The sequence below is a fragment of the Pelobates fuscus genome, chromosome 11 (assembly GCF_036172605.1).
Source record: "Pelobates fuscus isolate aPelFus1 chromosome 11, aPelFus1.pri, whole genome shotgun sequence".
Classification (NCBI taxonomy): domain Eukaryota; kingdom Metazoa; phylum Chordata; class Amphibia; order Anura; family Pelobatidae; genus Pelobates; species Pelobates fuscus.
This window is the reverse complement of record NC_086327.1, coordinates 128,558,715-128,574,917: the sequence shown is the minus strand read 5'-3', so window position 1 is coordinate 128,574,917 and position 16,203 is coordinate 128,558,715. Positions and strand designations below refer to the sequence as shown.

The following is a 16,203-nucleotide window of genomic DNA, read 5'->3' as shown; positions in this document are numbered from 1 at the left end:
TGAACATCAACATTAAAGAGGATAACCCAAATCTACAACAAAACATACCTTATACTGGAAATCGAATGCAGGATAGTAGTCACAGTTGCCAACAGGAGAACTTGATGTCTAAACTGTCACTGAGCTTATAGATCTTGAAAAAAGTGGAGCTCTCGATGGAGTCAGATTCCTGATACAACTGGCCAAGCATAAGGAATCATGGACATCTGGGCCAGAACTCAAGTATGGCAATTGCTTATGCTTTCTGTTTGCATATCTTTCCCAGGACGGCTAGAATCAGTAGCTGGAGTGATGTGGCTGATGGAATTAAATGGTCCCTCTAATCACTATAGCCACTATAGCAAAGGTTCTATGGGTACCAGTTCGTGTTAAACCATCTTTTAACAGTTTGACGAAAACTTTGACACCATTTGCTGATGCTTGACAAATGTAGAAGTGAACTTTTTCATTAACCTATCCAACTTTGTATAGCAATAATAGGCTGAGGATGCTGGGGCTGGAGAGGAGCATCAGACCAGAGGACAGAGCACCAGTTAAAAATGCTCAGGCAATTTATTTGCATGGTCTGGTGAATTGTGTATGTTCAACACAGTTCCAAAGTTGAAACAGTATCCATATGAGACCAGAGTAGAGCATTGAAGTATCTCGTAGTACCTTTAAATTGTGACTGATAGAGTTGGGTAAGATGAGCAAATTGCAAAGCATTTCCTGAACGGGAAGCAGCTATATTGCATTTTTCAGATGATGGGACAACGTGTTTGATGCCAAAAGTGAACACTGTTAATGCATTTCACTACGCCAATTTTTAAATCCAGATTTTCAGAGTCTTTCTCGATTTCCATTACCTGAATGATTGCTGTTAAATCACGCATATGAGCTCCTGATCGATGGCATCTCGCGTCTGCTGCTAAATATGCTTTAGTTACATGCTTTTTAGTAATGTAGAATAAGTCCCGTGAGCTGGGGTCAGCTGGTATTTTAGCCACTGTAACAAAATATGAATCTACCTTCCTGTCAATATATGTGGGACACATTTGTATGTGGTGCCATGTTTGGAATAAGAGAATAGTTTAGTGCTTCTGTGGTTAATTTTATCTTAACTTTATGTTTTTTTTTACTCCATTCTCTCTACATCAGGATACTTTCTCAGCAGACATTGGATTTCTTTCCATTCCAGCTAGGTTTTGCTTACGTTTTGCAAATATGTCCTCCGATCAACACACCTTGCTATTTAGTGAATATTCCCCTTAGTCGGCTTCTTGGTTGCCTTGCTTTGTATCTCCGCCCTTCCATTTTTATTTTAACTCCTCTTTGTGGTGAATCTAAAGAGCGCAGTGTGACATTCAGCACTAACATGAAAATAGGATGGTAGGAAACTAAACTCAGTAGGTATTTATAAAGCTTTATGATGGAGTGACCATAAAAAAACAAACACACACGGATTTACAGTTTCCTGCGGCAGAGAACTGGGAGGTCAGCAGAAGAGTAGAAAAGAAAACGAGTATATTTACTTTCTCGGGCCGAAAATATCTGTGGTTAGAAAAACAGGAAAGTAGGGTCATTCATAGAATGGTGGATTTGCCACCGAATCCTGTTCTGGCCACAAGCCGTAACTGGAAAGAACATTTTACTAAAGTTTCTTATAAAAGGTGTAAACATATTTCAAGGTATACCTGAGGCTGGAATGAATCCCATGTGTATGCATTATGGAGATAATGTACTTAAAAAATGCAATAATAAAATACAAAGTGGAATGTTGACAATATAAAGTTGCAAGTGCAGTGTTAATTTAATGTTAGTTAATCCTGGAACCTCAAAGTGTATTCACAAAAAGCAGATAAACATTTAATAGTCATGCAAGAACCAGAGGAGATGTAACAGTAGACTGGAATTAATAGATGGAATGAGTATTAAATAACATTTATTTAAAATGGATACCCTCTTTCAAATGCTAGCAAGTGATCTGAAATGGGAGTGTAAGAAACACACAACAAACACAAGCAGTTAATGTGTCTTATATCAGTGGGATTCAGATTCAACTTTATTATCACTGTATTATGTGCATTCAAGGACCATGCAACACAGTTAACCTCCAAACGGAATGCAGCAGCAATTAATAAAAAAAAAATACTATTTATTCAATCTATACCTAATACCTTAATTCCACTAGTACTCCATAAATACCGTCCTTCATTGATACAAATTTTAAGTCTAATAACACATTGACATTATACAATAGTGCCAACATATACAGATTCAACATACAACCCATAACCCCTATCTAAGTGAAATATTTATCCTATAAAAACCACCATACCTGTGCAGTAAAGGGGCCAACTACCATGCAGTTAATACATAGAGTGCAAATAAATACCCAATCCTTAACAATATACCTTTATCATGTAACATAAAGTGTTTAATATGAGCCCAAAAGGCCACATGCAAAAATGCAAAGTGTAAGCACATAAACCATATATATATATAAAGTGCAAAAACAATGAACACATATGGTAAGTGCAAACAAATACATAATGCATACAAAGTGCAAAAGGTGAAATGTGAACCACTAAGTGCAATTTACCAATCAATATTCAAAGGACTTGTACAGGCCTTATGTATCCTTCTAGCAAACAAACCAGCATCACTAAATCTCAGTACAATTATATTCCTAAAAAAACTGTTGCTTATAGATTAAAATTCAAAGACATCACTGCAGAGGGAACAACGCTATTCCCAAACCTACAACACAGACCTCCTAAATATGTTGGTGTTTTTTGTTGTTGCGGTTTGAGATTTGGTGTGGATATCTGATATTGAATGTGAAGGGGTTAAATCCACATCCACCGAATGCGGATTAATTGGGAGAATTTTCATTTCTCTGTTCCTGTTTTTGCCCCTTGCGCACAATTAGCAGGGCAGTGATCCTTATTGCCGCTGACAGACCATAATAACCTTTGATTTTTCTCTCTTCCATTTTTCTTGGCCCCTGAACCCACTGTATTAGCTGGGGCCCTTATTAAATGGTGTTCCTGCAGAGTTCTTCTATTCAAGCTGTTAGCCCTTTTGAGTACTGAGTTTGTTGCTTCTTTACAGTTTCCTGATAGATTACTCTGTGTGAAGGTGAGAGTTTATTCCTGTCTTATGTAGGCGTGCACAGCACAGTTTATTAGGGTGTGAACCCAGGAATTTTTTTTTTTTTTTTTTTCTATTCGAATATTGGGTGAATATTAAACACTGAATCTAAAGCATTGTAAAATTCGATGAGTTGTGTGTATATGACTCTGTGTGTTTGTTTTGTTTGTGGGGGTGACTAGCTGTGTGTGATGTGTGGTTAGCTGGGAATGATGTATTTGACTGTCTGTGTGTGATGTGGGTGGCTTTGTGTTATGTGGTTGAATGATTGCGGATTGCACATTTTTGTGAAGGCAAAATAACAAAATATTCACAACAAGGCACAAAGGTTGATCAAAATAGAAGCAGAAAAAAAGTATACACAAGATTCATTCTAGTACACAGTTCATTAGAGAAGTAGATCACTCCCAATACTATATGAGAAAGTAACTTGACTATGTACATCCCATGTAATTAATAATAAGTATGCCAGGCTATTGGGACCAGCGATGGAGATGTTTGGTAGATGCCACACTCATAGGGGGAGGAGGAGGGGGTCTGTAATGCATGTGAGAATTCACAAATATTGCTTTAGATAAATACCGAACAAACACATAATAAGTAAACCATAAAGGCTTAAACAAAATTAATACGTTTTGAGGAATTCTGACAAATTTGGCCCAATATTTAGCAGACCTATCTGTCTGCTGCCAGTCACTCTGCCCCCTCCTTTTCTTCTGTCTCCTGGTTTTATTGTACTAAGTTAAAAAAAGAACCATACCACAGGCTTGCTCCGATCATTTCGATCTTATTTAACTCCTCTTAAGCGTGCCAGCCTGCCCCCCACATACCTCCTTCTCCATTCTAAGATTAGAACCCTGTGCAGTGCGCGCATGGATAAAGGCTTTCTAAGGCCTAGTTGCATAGGAACTTCTAAGATATACCTCTAATAAATACATGGAAAATGCTTGGAGGTATATCTACTAAACAGTGATCTGTTTTCACTTTGGCAGTGGGGTGTCCCTTTACTCTTTATTATTTACTGCACTCTCCCTTCTTATATGAAATGGAAAGACGTAGCTGATGTCTGAAACTGCCCAAGTATCCAGTTCAGTAGCAATAAGTGCAGTTTAAAGATGGCTCGTCTCTTGGAATTTGTCCTTTGAACTGGGAATTTGGGAGAGTAGGCAAGAGAACTGGACTAGCCATATTGGCGGTATTTGCCTGTTCAGTTTTGTAGTCTTCAATTTTCAGTTTGTTGTTAGCTGTGCAGTTTGTGCTGCTAAACAACAGCCAGGATTTTTTTTACAGTTACTTTTACCAAACTGAAGGCCTCCCAACTGTCCTGCATTTGGTGGGACAGTCCCAATGTCAGGGTTTGCTTCTGTCAGTCCGTCCTTGCATCCAGTGCCCTGTTAACCAGAGATGCGCCTAGAATATATGAGCTTTGCAAGCACAGCTAGAGAGTGTGTTCCTGCCATTCTAAAAGAGTCTTTACGAGCCACTCCCTGTATGCTGGTTGCTAAAACTGGGTACGCAGTTCAGAGTTCACTTTGTCTGTTTAATATGCAAATAAGCAGTGCTTGGGACTTTCAATATAGAAAGTGTTGCTAGGAAGGCGCAAGTTGTAATACATTGTGTCTCTGCTAACTTCTTGCAAGGTGACCCAATCTGACTACATTTGTGTACAAAAACAAACCCTAGGAAAAAGACAAGAAATATTCGCCTGTTTACCCATATTTGCAGAGATTTTCTTTGTCTGGCCTTGGAGGATCCCGCAAGACCACAGGATCTTCCTTCGATAATCTCAAACACGTCCCCATCAGCAGTTGTAACCGATGGCTGATGGGAAATGGAGGCTGAAACATGACATTTTGACAAATATTGGCAATTACATGGGACAAAGTATATTTTGACAATGTATAACTTTTGATTCACCTTCCAACACAGTCTCTAAAATATCTTTTAAGAGAGATTTTAAATTTGTTAAAAGTTTTAATATGACGGAGCTATAACAACTGTGCATCTCTGCAGGGGTCTTATAAGAATTGCATTCCTAAAGCTATCGTGTCCCTCTGCCCTAAAGTTATTGTCCGGCCACCTGCTGTTTAAAGGGTTAAAAAAAATCTTTTCAGGGCAGGAGATCCCTGGGTGCTGGCCTCGTCTCTGTCTCCTCTAATGTCATCAGTGGGGGCAAACTGTGTATGTTTGCACATTAGGCCTTCACCATAGGAAAGCATTGGGGATATTTTGGACAGCGTGAGAATATCAAGCTTCTTTTCATGGAGTCAAACTCATTGAAAATGCAGACAGCCACTAGAGGCAGTCTTAATTCTGCAATGTAAACATTGTAGTTTCTCTGAAATAATGTTTTAAATTGCAGGGCTGAGGACGCTGTACCTAGACCACCTCAATGAGATGACGTGGTCTGGGTGCATGTAGTGTCCCCACGAATGAAACTATGTAACTGTTTTAATTATGTAAGGTTAATGGTATAATCAGTGGTCCTTTGCTCCACGCCCGAGGAGAGATTTGTTGGGTTAAGCTGTAATATATATGTACATGATTAGCAAATATGTTCTCTGTTCAGGAATTCCATTCATACTGAGAGCTCTTTGCTTCATGTGCGTTCATCCCCCTTCTAAGTAAATAGTATTTGATTGTGGAATCTCCCAGGTCCCCCAGCCTCTCTCTCTCTCTCTCTCTCAGTGGCGAAGTGCTTTATGTTAACACACTCTCCGTGTGTTTTTTTTATGTTCTGTGCTGTCCATGGCCTCCTGCTGCTGCTGTCCTTGAACCGAGAGAATTTAAAATAAACCCACTCCCTTCCCTGCAGCTGCTGCCCAGAAAAAGTCTACTCTGTGGGATATCTTTTCTGAATGTGCAATTATCACATGGCTGTAATGGAGATCTTTAGGTTACCTGCAAGATCGGAGGTCACAGCACCAGGGTGAACTACAGAGCACTTGACTTTCATATATAAATTGCCAGCGTTGTCTCATGCTGGAACATTTAGGGACCATCTCTAAATTAGTTGAGCTGGGAAATAAATCTGTTATTTTATTGCCCCCAGTAAGAAGCATATGAGAGCTGAAGTCTTAGTTTAGACTTGATTAAGTTGTTAATTTATAAGAGTATTACTGGGATAACGTTTATAATAATATAAATAATTTGCTATTTTTATAGCGCTTTTCGCTGTGAGACTCAAAGCACTTTACAAATCTATAAAACAGACATCAAAGTTAAGAGTTTCTGATAGTTACATGAGCTGACTGAATGCCTTATAAAAGAGGTGGTCTTTAGCTTTTTTACAAGTCTGAAAGGATGGTGCCTTTCTGATTGAGTGAGGTGAAAAGTTCTAGAATGTAGAGGCAGCGTGGCTGAATGTCCGGGAACCTGAGTTTGTGTTAAGTCTGTGGTATATTGCGTGACATTGCACTGTATAGCATCATAAACCTGTTACTTAAACAGTTATTCGGATAATGACACGACACCGAGCTAGTTACACCCAGAGGTGATTTATTCCAGGGTCTTCAAGCAATAGAAATCGTGGATGTTAAACTCTTTGTATAATAGGTATTCATACGTGATGGAAACATCTCATGCCATTTTCCCTTCCTTCCAGGTTTCTGTCACCATCACTCCCCCTGGACACTGTGCCTCAGTGTAACCCAACACTATGCTTCCCTACTATGGCTGCTGGAGTCCAGCACTTTGCCTGTGGTTACTGACCCTTGCAACCCGTGCCAACTCGGGTAAGTAAAATCAGAACATTAAATTGCTCCCCCTTTCTCCTAATAGACTGAAAAACATTTTGTGTTTTTAGGAAACATTGAGAAATACTATTTGTTTTGTTTCATATTTCACTTCTGCTGGATGTGTGCTGCCATTTGGGCAGTCCTGCCCCAAAAACGATTCAACACTTCAATATTGCTTGTTTCCATGTGTGCGTCTGTTTCCAGAAAATACTACATAATATATCAGTCTAACTAAACAGCCATATTTGTTTATCCTCCTTCTTGGCGAGAAGGAATCTGTATCAAAATTTTATGTTAATAAAAGTAGGTCCTGATTCATAATCTGACTATCAGAGAGAAGGATCAGTGTGCTAATTTCACTATCTGCAGGTTATCAGTGGATCCCTTTAGCTCATTTATGCACCAGCATTTTCTTTGTCTTTGAGAGGTCCTCTCACTAGTGGTGACACATTGGACCAGTGTGTAGCCATATAATAGTGATAATTGACCCTCTAAGTGCTCCCCTACTGCCAGTCACTGCATGTAGTGTGGCCAAGCAATGGACCATGGTAGAGAAGTTTCTGTTCCCCTACCTGGTCTGACAGGAAGTGTTCTTCTCAGTGAGCACTAAACTGCTTTCTGTCAGACTGGGAGAGGGAACAGAAGCTCCTCTACATTGCCCCCTAGGGACACCTCCAAGTGGCCACTTGAGATGCTTCGTAGGGCAGTGCTACACAGTAGGCACCTCTGCCGTTCAGCGTCTCCACGCTCTGCATGGAGGCGCTGAATTTTCCTCATGGCGTTGGCTCCACCTCCTTGCCGATTTTAGCCAATCCAATTGCATTGCCAGGGCATATATTACTAATAAAAATGCTTTTCTGTTTTAATTTTTTTTTCTGGTGGGGAGAGGGTGGTGGGTGGCAGATAAGTTAATACACAGCATTGCACATTCACAAACTGGTTCACATATTCTCTAGTACACCTTAAAGGGACACTCTAAGCACCATGAGAACTGTAGCTTTATGAAGTGGTATTGGTGTATAGATCATGCCCCTGCCACGTCACTGCTCTATGCTCTGCCATTTAGGAGTTAATGCAGCCCTAGTCACACCTGGCCAGATATGAATAGACAGTTTTTGAAAAACTGAACAGTCCAGCATTACAAATATTGCAAAGTAATTTTAAGCAATGGCATGTTTTGCTGCACCAGTCTTTTTCCATGCGGACAACCGCATTTGAAAGCATTTCTCTCATAAGTGTCTCAATTGTCTCTTTCTATTTAGATGTAACACCTTATTTTATTGAAGAACCCCTTTCCACCATCCAGAAGCCCAGAGGCCACTTAAAGCTGCACTGTTCTGCTAATCCACCATGGTCCCATATTTCTTGGCTCTTTAATGGTAAACAAGTGGACACATTGGAGACGCAGGATGTGGAGATTAAATCGGGGTACCTGACCATCACTTCTCTCGCCATGTCTCATGCTGGGAAGTATCAGTGCGTTGCCAGTACCAGCGAAGGTGCCACACTTAGCACTCCCGCATCGGTGTCCATAGCCTGTGAGTATGTTGTGTCCACTTTGATGTTCACTTGCTTTTTGAAAATGAACGATAAGTCAGTAGTATTATTTGCCCTTCGGGTGGCACTAGCCAGGCAAAAATTAAAAAACCCTTGGCCACCAATAAAAAGTAAAATAAAATTCAATGTTTACCCTTTGGGGGTAAATATGACCTCTATATTACTATAATGCAGGTTTCAAACCTTCCTTATGCTCCAGCCACCATGCTACGAGCATGGGCATGTGTGTATGTGCAGTGTTTCAGGTCATTTGGCAAATAGATTTTTGGGCTGGCTAATATCAGTTCTGTGCATATTTCAATGTATAGAATTATATACATTGGCTGAGAGCGGTCAGCTGATGCTCTTAGCCAACGAATGTCCATCAGGTTTGGTACCCGGCTTATTCAGCAGAGCTGAAGCTGGATGGACATCGCCAGATCTCCAAGGACTCTCAGCTTTCGGTGGGGACACAGGTAGGGTGGCAAACTGTTACAAAACGATTTTCCCAATTACCAGGAAACAGAGCCAAGATAATCCTTCCAACATAACCACTGCTGGGGACTGTAGTGGTTATGGTTCGAGGGGGTTATAATGGTTGGAGTTCCCTTTAAATAGTGGATTTAATCTTTAGTGAATAACACTGATAGAGGTCAGTTAATCTAGTTGAGTATTGGTGAAATTACAACTAACCAGCTTACTTTCAGTGAAGGCACGTTTTTGTTCATCATTATTGCTTTTATGGTATAATTTGCATTCTGAGAGTTTGGGTTATCTTATCCTTTCTTTTCTCTCTTTCCTGCAGATCTGGGGGAGTTTGAAACATCAGCCCAATCTAGTGTTAAAGCAGATGAAGGAAGCAGTGCGCTGATTGGGTGTAAACTACCAGCCAGCAACCCCAAGCCACACATACGATACAAGGTCCGAGGGAAATGGATAGAGAAATCCACAGGTGGGTTGGATATTTTGTGGCTATATATTCTACAAAATGTACTGTTTTCCCACATAAGAGTCATTGGGGGTGAGCCCAGCTTAATTGTCTGAAGTTCAATCTGTTACGCTGTGGCAGATATTTCTTAAACTGCGCAGAAAAAAAGGCACTCCATTCCATCATAAAACATTGATAAAAAGTTGATAACACATTTATTGAAAAAAGTTACAATCCAGGCAACATTAGGACAACACATTGTATCAAGGACCAAACTTCTGGAATTAAAGGGAATCATGACATGTCACACATGTTGTGTGTCCTTAAGGGGTTAAAGGGATACTATTGTGCCAGGAATACAAAGCTGTATTCCTGGCACTATTGCTTCCTCTGCCTCCCCCTCCCGCGTGCACATTTAAATAGCAGCGGGTTTAATTGCAAGGCGGTTTACGTTACCCTTACACTGTCTCTGCTCAGCATTATAACCGGGGGCAGCATTCAACATCTAAAGTCCACCACATGACTCGATACTAAATAATACATAAAGTATGACACAAACAACACAATATATAAAAACACATGTACATTGAAACTAATGATAAATAAAAAGTATGTACATTGGAAACTATTAATTAACATATTTTAGGTGTGCATAATAAAGGAATACTCTGTATATATATATATATATATATATATATATATATATATATGTATAATATATCAAAAAAAAAATCACTCCTACAGGCCTGTCTATTTATTTAAATTATATCATAGATTTCCTTCAAACCCTATTGTACCCTGAAAAACAAGTATCATCAACAGTGCAATTTACACCAGCACAGACCCTTGTTTGCGTATGAAAATCCATTTTGTTTTTAAATAATTGACTATGTTATTGATTATGTTTAACAATGTAAGCGCGCCTATTTTGTTACTTTTTGTTCTCCCTGTCTCTGTTAATACTGTGTGTCTGCCACAGGAGGTAAATGATCAATATCTAGGACAGAACTATTTGATGCCCTCATTACTTGTGACAGAAATCCATTAAATGTTACAGCTTATTACTGTAATAAGATCCACATATTTATATGTCTGTCCGGTACATGGGCTAGTAAATCTGTCTCTGGCTATGTCCACAGGTCATGCATGGCCAAACGCTACACCAACAGATACCTCTCTTATGAAGCCACTTTAGACTTGTTTTGATGCTGATATAAATAGAGTGACAGTATAGATCCCAATGTGGATGTTTTGTTTTAATTTTTGGTGTGGATTGCAAATCTGGGCCTTAAATAGTTTTCTTAAATCCTATCATAGCACAAATAATTCTGAATCTAACTAATAATAATGCACACATATGATGTACTGCGCTCAGTAATGAGTAGCAATATAATCAATATCCAGGATGCAGATTTGTAGCACAGAGTTCGAATCGTTCTACCTGCTCACATCAAAAAGCTGTGAGTGGCACCTGCCTGATTGGTTTTCCTCTTAGCGGGCACGTTGTGGAGCCAGAGAGCGCCATATGAATAGAGACTATACCACCCTCCGCACATCCTGCCGTGACTATACACAGCAATTTATAAATGACTTTTATTTTATTTTACTTTCACTCCCAGCAGTTCATGAAACTATTTATTGTCCATGAAAGACACGTTATGCTCATTGTATACAATTATTTTTGTCTAGACAAGTTCCTGATTCTTCCTTCTGGAAACCTGCAAATCCTCAATGTGTCCAGTGAAGACCGAGGGTCTTATAAATGTGCTGCGTATAATCCAGTTACTGAGGAGCAGAAAGTGAACCCCACAACATACAAGCTGACATTAAACCGTAAGTGCTGTATGCAGCTTTCCCAGGGTTCTGTTCATTTAGATATGTCTACGCTCTATTTCTCTGTATATATGGTATCTGAGCTATATCTCTCTGTATATACGGTATCTGTGCACTATATCTGTATATACGGCATGTGTACGCTATCTCTCTGTATATATGGTATCTGAGCTATATCTCTCTGTATATACGGTATCTGTGCACTATGTATGTATATTCGGTATCTGTGCACTATATCTGTATATACGGTATGTGTACGCTATCTCTCTGTATATATGGTATCTATGCCCTATCTCTGTATATACGGTATCTGGCCCTATCTCTGTATATTCGGTATCTGTGCACTATCTCTCTATATACAGTATGTGTACTCTATATTTCTGTATATACGGTATCTATGCCCTATCTCTGTATATACGGTATCTGTGCACCATGTATGTATATACGGTATCTGTGCACTATTTCTGTATATATGGTATCTGTGCTCTATGTATGTATACATGGTATCTGTGCATTATATCTGTATAAACAGTATGTGTACGCTATATCTCTGTATACATGCTATCTGTGCACTATCTCTCTATATACAGTATGTGTACGCTATATCTCTGTATATACGGTATCTGTGCACTATCTCTGTATATTCGGTATCTGTGCCCTATCTCTGTATATACTGTATCTATGCCCTATCTCTGTATATATGGTATCTGTGAACTATCTCTCTGTATATACGGTATCTATGCCCTATCTCTGTATATACGGTATCTATGCCCTATCTCTGTATATATGGTATCTGTTAACTATCTCTCTGTATAGACGGTATATATGCCCTATCTCTGTATATACGGTATCTATGCCCTATCTCTGTATATATGGTATCTGTGAACTATCTCTCTGTATATACGGTATCTATGCCCTATCTCTGTATATTCGGTATCTGTGCACTATCTCTGTATATACAGTATGTGTACTCTATATTTCTCTATATACGGTATCTATGCCCTATCTCTGTATATTCGGTATCTGTGAACTATCTCTCTGTATATATGGTATCTATGCCCTATCTCTGTATATTCGGTATCTAAGCCCTATCTCTGTATATTTGGTATCTGTGCACTATTTCTGTATATACGGTATCTATGCCCTATCTCTGTATATTCGGTATCTGTGCACTATCTCTATATACAGTATGTGTACTCTATATTTCTGTATATACGGTATCTATGCCCTATCTCTGTATATTTGGTATCTGTGCACTATTTCTGTATATACGGTATCTATGCCCTATCTCTGTATATATGGTATCTGTGAACTATCTCTCTGTATATACGGTATCTATGCCCTATCTCTGTATATTCGGTATCTGTGCACTATCTCTGTATATACAGTATGTGTACTCTATATTTCTGTATATACGGTATCTATGCCCTATCTCTGTATATTTGGTATCTGTGCACTATTTCTGTATATACGGTATCTATGCCCTATCTCTGTATATTCGGTATCTGTGCACTATCTCTGTATATACAGTATGTGTACTCTATATTTCTGTATATACGGTATCTATGCCCTATCTCTGTATATTTGGTATCTGTGCACTATTTCTGTATATACGGTATCTATGCCCTATCTCTGTATATATGGTATCTGTGAACTATCTCTCTGTATATACGGTATCTATGCCCTATCTCTGTATATTCGGTATCTGTGCACTATCTCTGTATATACAGTATGTGTACTCTATATTTCTGTATATACGGTATCTATGCCCTATCTCTGTATATTTGGTATCTGTGCACTATTTCTGTATATACGGTATCTATGCCCTATCTCTGTATATTCGGTATCTGTGCACTATCTCTGTATATACAGTATGTGTACTCTATATTTCTGTATATACGGTATCTAAGCCCTATCTCTGTATATTTGGTATCTGTGCACTATTTCTGTATATACGGTATCTATGCCCTATCTCTGTATATTCGGAATCTGTGCACTATCTCTATATACAGTATGTGTACTCTATATTTCTGTATATACGGTATCTATGCCCTATCTCTGTATATTTGGTATCTGTGCACTATCTCTGTATATACAGTATGTGTACTCTATATTTCTGTATATACGGTATCTATGCCCTATCTCTGTATATTCGGTATCTGTGCACTATCTCTCTATATACAGTATGTGTACTCTATATTTCTGTATATACGGTATCTATGCCCTATCTCTGTATATATGGTATCTGTGAACTATCTCTCTGTATATACGGTATCTATGCCCTATCTCTGTATATTCGGTATCTGTGCACTATCTCTGTATATACAGTATGTGTACTCTATATTTCTGTATATACGGTATCTATGCCCTATCTCTGTATATTTGGTATCTGTGCACTATTTCTGTATATACGGTATCTATGCCCTATCTCTGTATATATGGTATCTGTGAACTATCTCTCTGTATATACGGTATCTATGCCCTATCTCTGTATATTCGGTATCTGTGCACTATCTCTGTATATACAGTATGTGTACTCTATATTTCTGTATATACGGTATCTATGCCCTATCTCTGTATATTCGGTATCTGTGCACTATATCTGTATATACAGTATGTGTATGCTATATCTCTCTGTATATACTGTATCTATGCACTATATTTGTATATACAGTATGTGTACGCTATCTCTCTGTATATACAGTATCTGAGCGCTATCTCTGTATGTACGGTATCTATATCTACCTGTCCTATCCATATTCTTAGTACTCCATGCACTTCAACACGCACATGCTCAGATTCACACGCAAAGTCCTAAATATGCTCGTGGTCTGCAAGCCCCGTGCTAGTCCAAACCTTGTGAGAATTAGAGCCTCACATTGGTAAGATGTTGTGACAGGTTCTCAATGTAATTTGCCTTCAGAGAGCTGGTGCAGCCAGGAGAAAGGTCCCCATCCATCACGCCACTGGTACCGCTATTGACCTAGGGATGGATATGGTGACATACATTGCTAATGTTTCCATTTCCCATGAAACCACTGTGAGCACTGCCCGTTAACATGATTTGTTCCTGTTAAGGCAGTAAACTCTATAATGTGTCCATTCAGATCTATCTATCTGTACGTCCGTCCACCCATCCAATCTCCTTTTCTATCTATCTTTATTTAATTTATATTTTTTTTATTGTGCATGAAATGTCTGCTAATTTTACAATATGTTGAGAATCTTAAAGTTTTCTGTCCTCCATTCTAGGTTCTCTGCAGCGCAGTTCCAATATTCTAAACCCCATTCCAACTGAGACCTTGTCTGTACAGATCCATGAGCCACTGACCCTGGAATGTGTATTTGGAGGAGTTTTGTATCCTCATATTACATGGACCAAGGATGGCCATGACATTACGGAGCTCGACCGAAGAAGAGTGTTTCACACACACCTTGTGATAGAGCGAGTAGAGCGATCTGATGCCGGAAACTATTCCTGCTTTTTCAACAACTCCCATCATCTCCATTATGTTAACTACACTGTTATTGTTCTAGGTAATGTGCAGTGGATTCCTGAATATTCCTAATATTGGTAAAAGTTTACAAAATGCTACTTTGGGAAGATTAAAATGGAAAAAGTGTGAGGCATGTTATAATAGACTGCCTTTGTATCTTTTCTAGCTAATTGTAGCCTCCCCACCTCCCCCCAGGAAATCAAGCTTTCTGTTAATCATAGCTGCTCATCTCTTGATGCTAAATGAGGAGAATATAGTCAGACTATACAGTGGCTTAGGCCAGCATTCACAGACAATGATTGCTATCCAAGGCCAGAAAGGTTTGAATGGATAATTAGAATTCATGGCAGCTCAGGGGTAGGGTGATTTATAAATGTTTTATGTTGGACAAACACTAGAGTTAAATAACCACTATACAAATCTGCAATAAGGCAAAAAAGTTTTGTCTAACACATTACTGTGTAAGCAATAACTTAACAGACGGTCTTCCACAAGACAGAGGCTTGAGCCCTTCCGATATAGCGGACATACTGAAATGTGGAGGTGAATTCGTAATGTTAAAATGTAACATTTATTCAAGTACCTAAAAAAATAATGGGTAATATGTAAGGGTTCCACACACAATGAAAAAAAATAAATAAAAGGAAATGAAACAAAGTATTTAATTTCTTCAGTTACCTAACCATAAAATTGTAACCATAACTATACTGTAGTCGAGTAATAAATGTTTGAGACAGTTTGTCAGAAAATCTGTTGCCAATTGAACTGAAAACTAATAGTATAACTTCCCTCCAGTATCAAAATTGAGTCAATATCGGAACGGTAGAAAATTGTTAGTAGAAGTCCTAAACGGTTACATTGAGTGTGCAAGTCCAACAAAATTGTAACAATAAATATCCACTTCATTTATCGCCTATACGGTTGCCAATGGATTAGCTATACTTATGGGCGTCCACCAGATGCCGCTGTTCTAGTGAATGCAAACATGACTCAAGGTAAACTAAAACTGATTCTAATAACAGCGGTAGACCAAAATGGACCAAGACAAAGAGATTCCCTATTGAAGGGGTCCACCCGTTGGCTGCTCCCTAATCTTATCCAAATTCAATTGTCAATTGCTAATATCTACTTATTTGCCAGCCGGCCCATGTTCCTTTTGTTTGTCAATAAGTAAAGAAATGAATTGGAAGGTGAAAGAAAAAATAAATAATATATATATGTGGAAAATAAATAAGCTAAATAGAAGCCAAAATCAGCAGAGTGATGAAGGATAAGTAACAAAGTAACGAGCGTACTCAACGCGCATTTCATCCGGCTAGAGTCACCAGGATCCTTCTTTAATGTTTTGGGACCCACGGTCCTTTTATATGATGGTGTTTGGAACTCTGGAATATTGCCATATTGAATGACATCCATTTTTAGATACTTTAGGTTAAAACGTAACGTTTATTTAAGAATTCATACCACCTCCACTTCAGTTTTTCACAAATTTGTAATAGTTATGGTGGTTATAGTGTCCCTTTAATATATACCATTGTAT

General features: G+C 38.7%; 1 protein-coding gene across 3 annotated transcripts in view; it reads left to right on the top strand.

Moving 5' to 3' along the window:
• CDON (cell adhesion associated, oncogene regulated) overlaps window positions 1-16,203 on the top strand; it is a 104,782-nt gene that overhangs the window by 65,368 nt on the left and 23,211 nt on the right. For all 3 annotated transcript variants that reach the window (XM_063436746.1, XM_063436747.1, XM_063436745.1), the window contains exons 2-6: window positions 6,737-6,866; window positions 8,132-8,407; window positions 9,211-9,357; window positions 11,023-11,166; window positions 14,419-14,703. In XM_063436746.1, the coding sequence (XP_063292816.1) occupies window positions 6,791-6,866; window positions 8,132-8,407; window positions 9,211-9,357; window positions 11,023-11,166; window positions 14,419-14,703 (928 nt within the window). In that variant the 5' untranslated portion in view covers window positions 6,737-6,790. The remainder of the gene's footprint in view (window positions 1-6,736; window positions 6,867-8,131; window positions 8,408-9,210; window positions 9,358-11,022; window positions 11,167-14,418; window positions 14,704-16,203) is intronic.